General features: G+C 35.0%; 1 protein-coding gene across 1 annotated transcript; it reads right to left on the minus strand.

Moving 5' to 3' along the window:
• Window positions 1-6,937: 6,937 nt before the first annotated feature.
• Window positions 6,938-7,066, minus strand: LOC127682114 (thymosin beta-10-like). Its single transcript, XM_052178518.1, has one exon. The coding sequence runs from the start codon at window positions 7,064-7,066 to the stop codon at window positions 6,938-6,940; it is 129 nt and encodes a 42-aa protein (XP_052034478.1).
• Between the last annotated feature and the right edge of the window lie 4,029 nt (window positions 7,067-11,095).

The raw sequence follows: 11,095 nt of genomic DNA on the forward strand, positions 1-11,095 counted from the left end.
TGCATGTGATTGTGTGCATTGACAGTAGTTAATAAAGAGATTTGTAATGGGTCAAATGCTGAGAATGAGGCTGATTCTTAGTCCTAAATGGGACAGGCTTATTAACTCTCCCACTGCTACCACCATCAAATCTCTGAGAATGAATGTAAGATTCAGAGGATAGAGAAGAGAGTCATGCAATTCTGTCTTCTGGACATGTGATATTACTATTGCATGAGACCTATATAAGAACAAGCCATTGCAAATTCTTGTATAATTTGTAGGTAATCACCAGACCCCATGCCATATTGAGAAACTATGATCAGTAGATAATACCTATTCTTTATTTTGGATAGTTGCCAGTGGTAGATTTTCCATGTTCTGATACTGGTCCTAACCATTCATAAGCAGGCAACATTAACTGAACTTGGTTTATTATCCTATGTTAAATTGTGTTGCCAAAGAAAGTATTGAAAAAGCCCACAAAACAGAAACAACAAAACAAAACAGACAAACAAGTAAATAAAAGCCAAAAACTCATCCCAGGTCTGAATTTCTTAGAGACAAGTTTCCAATTAATTTGAAGATAAAGATAACCAGGTCCTATATCAATGTCATTATAATGGTGTATGTTTGAGGGTTCTAAGGGCATGAGGCTCATTCAACTCTCATGTGGTATGGTTTTATGTGTGAGATATCCTGATGTTGAAATGCCAACCAATTCCACTGAAAAATAAGTACTTCTGTGAAAATTAATCCTTGTTTAATATATCAGATGAAACCTGTTCTGCTCATTAGTGATCTCGGGTATTGGGTAAACTTGGGCATTTTCTCATTCTCTGTTGATTGTGAATGGTCAGATTTTTATTATACATTGTCTTTAAAATGATATTCTTCAAACAAATCCAAGAAACATGTTATTCAAGTGATTGATTTAAGAAACTAGTATGGTCTTCCCTCAATCTCTCTTTTTTTTAAATTATTTTGTTGTTGTTGTTGTTGTTATTGAGGTAGTTGTGGTGTTTGTATCTGTGTGCATTTATGCATGTGAGTGTAAAGACCAGGGGAATCAACAATGTGAGTGGTATTCTATGAAACTGAAGTTAAAGGTGCCTTTGGACCTCAGGACATAAGGATCCTTTGGAAGAGCAGTGAATGCTCTTAACCACAGTCATTTCTATAGCCTGCATTGTTTTCCTCAAATTGCGAGAAAATTGCTGTTGTTCATGGTCAGTTCCTCAGCACTCTAACAAGAACAAAAGTAAATTAACAAAGAATCAAACAAAATTCCATTAGATTTTACTCTGTCTCAGTCTGTGTGTGAGATACATGATGGACAGATAGATAGATAGAGATATATAAATAGAAAGAGAGGCAGAGAGATGGTTCTGTATGATTACGCTTTTGTTTTGTTTTGTTTTTCTTTCTCACTAGAAAATAATGGTAGTGCTTAGGTTAAGATAGAAGAATGAGTAAGAGATGTTTGCTGCTTTTTTCTCTATTGATCCTTTAACATAAAGTCTATGTTGTCATTTTAAAATAATATTGTATAGTGTAAGGGACATAGATCCTAAAGGGAAGAAAGAGTCAGTAAAACAGCGTAAGATTAGAGGTACAGATTTGTTCTAATGGATGTAGGCAGAAGAGAGTGGAGAGTGATCCACTGGCTGGAAGAGGAAACCAGAAACTTTCTCATGTTAGCTGAGGGAGTTCTTCCTCTCTTTACTTCTGCAGTGGATGAAAAGAAGTGGATTAATTAAGGATCTGTGCAGAACAACCTGCTTCCTATTCCTCTCACACAGCCTTGGCTGACTGAACAAAGGAACTGGATAATTACCCTCAGGATAGAAATACATTCATACAACAGGGTGTTCTCATAAACATAGAAAAAGTTTCCTGGGAGAAAGAGAGAAGCTATGTGAGGGCTGGCAGAAAAATTAAAGTCGTCACATATATATTAACACTTCAGTCACTATTCCACACACTCACATGCAGACACACATGCACATGGACACACAGCACAACTCAGCTTCGCATTTTATCACTCTAAGGGCTGTTACTTGTGTAGCAAACTTCTAGTTTTCCAACTTATTTGTCTTGTTTAAACTCCATTTATTGTCATAAAATATTTGATACAAACTAACGAATATAACACATAGAAACAAGATTTAACAAATCACATCACAGGAACATGAAGTTAGAACATGATGGTCTGTGTTACATCTTGCTCTTTATACCATAATATTAACACAATTCTAAATTTTGGGAGCATATTTTATTTCTCTCAATAGCCTTGTTATTTTACTAACAACATAAATATACCAGGGATCTTCCATAGCTTACATTCCTTGGCATTTTTTTTAAAATCATACTTTGTAAAGTTCGGTTATACTTATGCTCCATTTTTAATTAGGTTATTTATCCTATAGTATTGAATAGCTAAATATGTCATGTTATTATCTGGCAGGATGAACATTCATAATGGTGGTGATTTTTGTTATGCCTCTGGTAGCTAATTCATCTGTAAAAATCCCTGGATATATTTGTCTACACCCGAGGCACAAGAATGTGTTTGTCTTAAAAGACAAATGATCCTCCCTCTCCCAGAAGTGTTCAAACACCAATGTCCCTCAGCTAGTGTCAAGATTTGTGCCTACCTTCCTCCCTCTTTATTGGGATTTTGTCTGACTCCAGCTTGCTCCAGCTTGAGCACGCTCCCCCAGTTATTATTAGTTCATATATGCAACAGCCTCACTGTCTTTGGAAAACACTATTTCCTTGATACTATTGGATATCTCTGGATCTTTCTTATAATCTTTCATCCTTCTTTCTTCAAATATCTCTGTTCTTTGGGGGAATGTATGCAACATGTTTGTCCCATTTGGGGTGAAGTCTTCCACAGACTTATTTCCAAACAAGGATCTCTGCATTATATCCTATCTACTGATGAGAACTGAAAGATTCTGCTCTACGGATATAGCAGTAAGTCATTAGGTAAGTAATTTTAATACTGTGCCTATTTAGTAGAATAATATTGTTGAGTTCTTCCCTAAGGCCTATGACTATCCAGATACAGGTTTTTGGCCCATTTAACAGTGACAGGTATGAGATCCACCTCATGAATAAGGCCTTAGATTTAATAAGAAAGTGATTAGTTAATCCTGTAACATTCTCAACACTATTGAATTAGTGTATATGTCCTGTTGGGCCAGTATAGCCATATTTATAATGCTGACTAGAGATTTAAAGAAGACACAATGACATTGTGACTTAGACATAATTTGTGTGTTTTAATTTTCAAATTTATAAATTTAAAATTCATTGAATAAAATATAAGTTGATCATATTCTTCCCCTGTTTCCAATACCCTTAGTTCCTTACCCACCAAATTTTATATTCTCTTTGTCTTAAAACAAATCAAAACAAACAAGATTAAAAGGAAAGGAAACAACCACAGCAACAACATACACAAAAGAAAAACCCAAAAAGCATGGAGTACATTTTGTGTTTGCCAGCTTCTCCTGGGTATGGAGCTTCCCTTAGTATAGTTAACATACTAGATGAAGCTTCATTAGAGAAAAATGTATTCTGTTTCTTAGAAGATATCTATTGCAAACAACTTCTTGGTTAGGGATCAGATTTTGTTTCCATTCAGGTATTGGCTCTACCTCCTGCAGTGGTCCCAGATTCCAATCAAGTGGTAGTTAATTCTGAAACATCTGTGCTCCTGATGCATCAGTGTTTCTTGTAGGTAAGTCACTGGTGAAGGCAGCACATTGTGTAAGGAGATGATATTCATGATGACATTTCTCCTCTGGTGCCATACAACGTAACTTCTAGCAATATGAATGCTAGTCAGTAGGCATGAAATATGTAACAGGACACCAGCATGATTTATTCACATTTGACGACATAAGTGTTATCATAAGCAATAAGGATAGTTACCTATAGAGAGTCACGGTTTTATTTGTTGACAGTCTTTCTGACTCACTATGGAAGGAGACTAGATCCATTCTTTCATTTTATAGACACCAAAATCTAAGGCAGAGAAATTAAATAACTTACCCGCCCAATACCACCATGCTAAATAATAGTAACTGAGATTAAAATCCTGATCCAGAGCAAGGGAGATACTTTCTAAATCATAGTGCATTATCAGCCACTGAAATATAATCTAAAAATATGATGCATTATATATTTGCATGATGTAATGTGTTAATACAATTTCAATATCTTTTACCTAGTCACGTGCTTATTACTTAATTACTAAACCTTTTGATCATTTGATACTATTCTAAAGACTATTCCAAAAATAGCACTAATAAAATGGTTGTTACCATTTTGCATTGTATCTTAGAATAAATAAAAAAGTGTTTGATGTACCGAAATTTATAAACACGTACCAAAATTTTAAGGTATGTTGTTCTCTCCCATCACATTGCAGTGGTACTGAAATTTGTCCTCTATAGCAAGATGTCTTTTACCCTGTGTCATCAGTTTTCATTTACATTTAGAAAAGAGGCAGCATGCAGAGCACTTGGAAGAAATAGTTTCTCTCAGATAAATGTAAACCGAATGATAAAACATCTTTTAAAAATAAACTGGGGGCTGGAGAGATGGCTCAGTGGTTAAGAGCACTGTCTGCTCTTCCAGAGGTCCTGAGTACAAGTCCCAGCAACCACATGGTGGCTCTCAACCATCCCTAATGAGATCTGATGCCCTCTTCTGGTGTGTCTGAAGACAGCTACAGTGTATTTACATATACTAAATAAATAAATAAATCTTAAAAAAAAATAAACTGACTTGTAGAAAGTAGAGATTCATGTTAATTCATTCTGATCTCAAAATATTTGTATTACCCTTTGAAGTGCTCTGTGAGATGTGCCAAGGCAAATAATCAGCAATAAAGAGTCATTGTTTCATTGCTTAGTCGTCTCTGACAGTATGGAAATGAATACCAGATTGTTCTAAAAGCAGCGAAGGTGTGGTTACAATCAGGGACGTCACCATGTTTAGCTTATGCTTTATCTGTAGTACAGAACTGCTTGAGCTAAAGCAAACTAGCTTATGTATTTGGTGCTCCTTAAATGATGAGGATTAAGAAGAAATTAACAACTTTGTCTCTATCCACACCCTCTATCCTGTCCATTACTTTCCTAAGGATAAGACTCCTCTTAAGGTTTGTAGAAAGGGGATTTGAGAAAACTAACTCTTGCTCAACTATTAGTTTCAGTTACACATATGTCATAAAAACCTAGACATAGGTGGTGGCTATTAAAAAATGTGATTTGGTTTAATATGGAGATGTTTTCTTTGTTATAAAATCTTTCAGTTAGTACTTTATTTGAGAGTAAAGGTGAATTGGAGATTTGAAATTTTTTTATTTTTTCTTTATAATAGAGAGGAAACTCTGGACTAAAATGGACATTAATTGAGTTTTAAAAATAGTTGGAGTAAGAATGCATTGTGATATATCTTGAAATACTTGTTGGAATATAGATACATGGAGTCACTGCTACATGTTTTGCTGAGGATGTCACAGTGGACATCCAACTATGTATAGCACATATGTGTCATCTCACGATGCTCTCACTGAAACGCTGGTGGACATTAGATATAGCAAACATTTAGAAATAGAATATGAGTATTTAGTGATACTAGGAAGAGACCAAATGATTCCCAATGAACCATGGGAATGAAGTTCTTAAGCACACAGGCACACATACAATTCCTATCTCTATTTATTTGTCTGTGCATGACATGTGTAGTACACATGGAGCTATGAGGACATTGAATTATTTCAAACTTGAGTTACAGAGGTTTTTTTTTTTTTTTTTTTTTTTTTTTTTTTTTTTTTTTGGTTTTTTGGTTTTTTGGATTTGGTTTTTTCAAGACAGGGTTTCTCTGTATAGCTCTGGCTGTCCTGGAACTCACTCTGTAGACCAGGCTGGTCTCGAACTCAGAAATCTGCCTGCCTCTGCCTTCCAGAATGCAGGGATTACAGGCATGCACCAAAGGATTGTTAGCTACCATGTTGGTTCTAGATATCAACCCAGACCCTCCTGTAGAACAAACAGTACTATTATTCATCCTCATGCCAACCCTCTCCTCCCTGAATTTAGCTTTTTTTTTTTTTTCTTTTTTTTTTTTTTTATTATTCGATATAATTTATTTACATTTCAAATGATTTCCCCTTTTCTAGCCCCCCCACTCCCCGAAAGTCCCGCAAGCCCCCTTCTCTTCCCCTGTCCTCCCACCCACCCCTTCCCACTTCCCCGTTCTGGTTTTGCTGAATACTGTTTCACTGAGTCTTTCCAGAACCAGGGGCCACTCCTCCTTTCTTCTTGTACCTCATTTGATGTGTGGATTATGTTTTGGGTATTCCAGTTTTCTAGGTTAATATCCACTTATTAGTGAGTGCATACCATGATTCACCTTTTGAGTCTGGGTTACCTCACTTAGTATGATTATGAGTTTATAAAGTAGTGATATTTCAATAAAGAAATATCTGTTAAAGGATGAGATGAATGGTAGGTTTACAAAATAAAGAAAATCTATTCTATTGTATATCTGTTTCATTTAAATTATTTATAAATCTTTTTAGTATATGTAATTACTTTTTAACCCCAAGCAAATGCTTCTAGATGTTTTTTGAAATATTTTATATCAATTTAGAGAAATAAATCTTTTTTTTGCAATGAGGTGTGTTTTATTTTCATCAATCATACTAATAATTTTCTATTATATCCCAGGGCAAACCGGTGAAATTTGGCAGTCTGATTAGTGGAGGGGTCCCTTTCATAGACCCGCGGGTCAATGACATCAGCTCGGAGTGCCCAGGTTTATAGTTCAGCTTCTGACTCCTATCCATCTTGCAGGTGGCTCTTCCTCCACATCACGAGGGGGTCTTGGGGGTCTTGGAGATGACGGGGTCGGGTGGGGAAATCTTCCTAGGCTTTTAGGAGATTTCACTCTTTTCCTGTTCAATGGTCTCTTTGGTCGGCAGGGTGTTCTCTTGCATTTCGATTTTCTTCAGTTTGGTCTCATTGAAGCTGGCGATTTCCCCCATGTCCTGCTTGTCTGCCATTTTCTTACAACTCGTGGATTTTTATTCGTAGCTCGTGCTCCAGGTGGTCCCACTCGCATTGCTGCAGCAAAAGAGCGAGAAAAAAAATCTTGTTTTTTTAACTTTTTTAAAATTCGATATTTTTTTATTTACATTTCAAATGATTTCCCCTTTCCTGGCTCCCAACTCCCCGAAAGTCCCATAAGCCCTCTCCCCTCCCCCATCTTAATTTGCTCATCATCTGCTTTCTGCAGCAGAGACCCGTGTTTCTACTTACTGTCTTATCTGTTGTCTCCACCTGTTATCATCCCGACATTACACAAGCTTTTCCCTCTCAATCGTTCTTCTTGAAAGTGTCATTGATGTAAATTTTCTTTATATAAATAGTAAAAGCAAACCTGGGTGTGGTACCACTCCTTTATAATTCTGATATTAGGCAGGCTGATATAAGAGGATTACGAATTCAAGACCAGTTTGGTTGCAGCAGCTCCTATTACAAAAGAATAATAGAAAAATAAAAATACAAGTAAAATGGAAGAAGTTAGTTTTAAGTTTCCTGATGACCGCTCCTATAGTCCTTTTATTAGTATCTGGTTTCATGTTTACATCCACATGATGTTTCCAGCAGAAGACTTCTACATGATGAAATTAATTACATGTATTATTCAAATGAAATAAGATATGGAATCAAATACTAATCAATTTCAATTGATATTGGGAGCAAATAGATGATTGGATGTTGGACAGATCAAGTTCCATAATGTATAGAAAACATTGTTCTCCTGAAGAGTTGTGTCTTGTTTATATTTTAATTACAGTCATTAACCTTAGGTGCGGTATTTCTTAGAATAATATATTAAAGCAACTAGTAAGTGCCTAATTAAAATCTGTATTGAACTGAATTGAATGTAATTAGCAGACAAAGTAGAACACATAATTCTTTATTTCCAGTATAGATTTAAAGGAATACCTCAAGGAGAATGCTTTAAATAAAAGCTGAAAGCTTATAGACTGGCCTGAAAAGCAAAGACAGCAGTATGAAGAGAATCTGAAGAAATTCTTTTGAAATTCAGTTTGTGGCTGACTAAACAAATTCTCTATGTTAACCAAAAGCCTGTCACCAAAACACTTTATACTGTCTGTTAAAATGTTGACTTCATTCTTTCTCCACCCCATTTATGGTTATCTTATTAAGAAGCAAATATTGAATAATCATACTCCAACATTACCATTAATATGTGGACTGTTTGTGATTTAGTAGATTTTTATAAAAAGTTCTCCAATTACTTGAAATTTATATAAAGTAATAGATTCAGGGTTTCTGGTATAATAATTAATATACTGATTTGTGTAGACAGATATATATTTCAGGTAATTTTATAGGATATGTTAATTTGTATATTTGCATTAATTTTTACAATTATTGATGTTGTGATTACATCAATTGATATTGATATTATATTACTTTTTTACCAAAAAACTCTTTTGATGGCTTAGTTGTTATAAAACATGTATGCTTATTGTCTAATTGTTTTAATATATTTCAAAATTGAATTATATTCAGTATAGTTTCATGGCATTGTGTAAATTCAGTATCGCAGGTATGGTATTTTATAGCCATTCCTAATTTTTTAAAAATGCACTGTGCATTTCTTTTGCCTATGATGTTTATGGTTTGAAAAGGGAATAGGGTTGTGATTGGGACTTGACAAGTTAAAAAAAATTGTCATCCAGTATAAAGAATAGCTCCTACATTTTAATATAGAAAGGGAAGCATGGTCAGTAGAGTCTCTGCACTTGATTTATGTGCCATTCATTTGACAGGCTAAAACTTATTTAAAATATTTAAATACTGCATATTTAGAAGTGAAATTCTCAAAACCTAACACACAATTTCTTCTAATAGTCAATGACAAAGGAAACAAAACTGAGTCCAAAAGTTCTTCCTTATGTCTACTGTGTCAGCCTTCTTCTTTATGTTTTTATTTTTTCCTGTTCATTTTTCTTTCTTAAAGCACCAATGAAAGAATATGGATTAAATATGACTTCTTTTAAATGGGTAAGTGCCAATGTCTACATGAAAGTTGTTCTGGTTTTTTCCCCTTGTATGTCTCTCCTTTCTCTCTATGTTTCTACATCTAGTTTTCCTTTCAGGTACTCTTACAACAATCTCCCACAAGATATTTAAGCCAGGGGATCAAGAGTCATAGAGAATTGACAAAGGCACATTGATAACCAATAAATCTAGTAAGCCAACTTCTTACTTTTAATCAGTGTACCATTATAAATATTTCACAGTATTGTCATGTATAAAAGACTACAATCAGAATACATGCTTTGTGTCATTGTGAGGAATAAATGCTCACTGACCCACCCATTTTCAGGATCAACACTTCCTAGACATTGAGCATGAATCAGTAAGAGTGTTCTATGGAAGTATGGCAAATAAACAAGAGGTCTAAGAGCTGCATCTTAGAAGCAGGTTTTTTTGGTTTGTTTGTTTGTTTTTTACATTTTTTATTGGGTATTTTCTTTATTTACATTTCAAATGGTATCCCCTTTCCTGGTTATCCCTTCAAAACCACCCTATCGCATAAGCCTCCACTCACCAACTCACCCACTCCCTCTTCCTTGTCCTGGCATTCCCCTATACTGGAGCATCCAGCCTTCTCAAGACTTAAGTGACCTCAAAAACTCCACCAGATAACTCTTACAGCTGATAAACAACTTCAGCAAAGTGGCCAGACATAAAATTAACTAAAATAAATCAATAGCCTTCCTATACTGAAAGGATAAACAGGCTAAGAAAGAAATTAGGCAAATGACACCCTTTACAATAGTCACAGACAATATAAAGGATCTTGGTGTGACTCTAACTAAACAAATGAAAGATCTATATGATAAAAACTTCAAGTCTCTGAAGAAAGAAACTAAAGAAGAACTCAGAAGGTGAAAAAATCTCCCATGATCATGGACTGACAGGATTAATATGGGAAAATGGCAATCTTGCCAAAAGCAATCTACAGATTCAATGCAATCCCAATCAAAATGCCAACTCAATTCTTCATAGAGGTAGAAAGAGTAATTCTTAAAGTTATCTGGAATAACAAAAAGCCCAGGATAGATAAAACTCTTTTCAACAATAAAAGAACTTCTGGGGAATCAGCATCCAGAACCTCAAGCAGTACTACAGAGCAATAGTGTTAAAAAAAACTGCATGGTATTGGTGCAGTGACAGGCAGGTAGATCAATGGATTCGAATTGAAGATCCAGAAACGAACCCACACACCTATGGTCATTTGATATTTGACAAAGGAGCTAAAACCATCCAGTGGAAAAAAGACAGCATTTTCAACAAATGGTGCTGGTTCAGAAGCAGTTTATGTTCAGTATGGATATAGGACCCAAATCTTCAAGGTCCATTAAATGGAGAAGGAAGAATTAGAATGGATGGAGACAGTTTTGTGGAACTGAGGACCAAACAGAAAGAAGTTGCAGAAGAAAGCATTCCAGGGCTCTGTAGCAGTGTCTCCTGGGAGTCTGGTGTGACACATCTCTAAGCTGTTTATAAGACTAGTGAAAATATTCCTAATGTCCACACTATGAACACCTCATGATACAGATCTTTATATATGCAGAGTATCCATAACTCTAGACACCTACAGGGATGACCTATGTAGAGCACAAGCCTCACAAGGCTTTGCTGAAGTCTAAAAGCAAGCCATGGAAGGATTCATGTTGATTCTGAGAAGTGTGTAATGCAGAACAGACCTTAGCAATGTTCAAAGAAATGCAGTATTGAACAATGCTAAATTTATAAGATGTGATAAACAAATATATAATATAGGTATATCAAATAGGAAAAGAATAATATATTGGGTTAAATATAATCAGGAGAAAAAGATACAGAAGTAGGTATGGTAATGGAACTACTAGCTCATATCGGGTGAATAAATATTACAAGTGTATTTCATATTCTTAGAAAGTAAACATGTGAATAAAAGAAGGAAATAAAAATATAAAAAAGGCAAAAATGAAATTTTGAGAGTT

The sequence above is a fragment of the Apodemus sylvaticus genome, chromosome 4, assembly GCF_947179515.1.
Source record: "Apodemus sylvaticus chromosome 4, mApoSyl1.1, whole genome shotgun sequence".
Lineage (NCBI taxonomy): Eukaryota > Metazoa > Chordata > Mammalia > Rodentia > Muridae > Apodemus > Apodemus sylvaticus.

Coding starts and splice junctions, on each gene's coding strand:
- LOC127682114 (XM_052178518.1), bottom strand. CDS start 7,066: ATGGCAGACAAGCAGGACATGGGGGAAATCGCCAGCTTCAATGAGACC.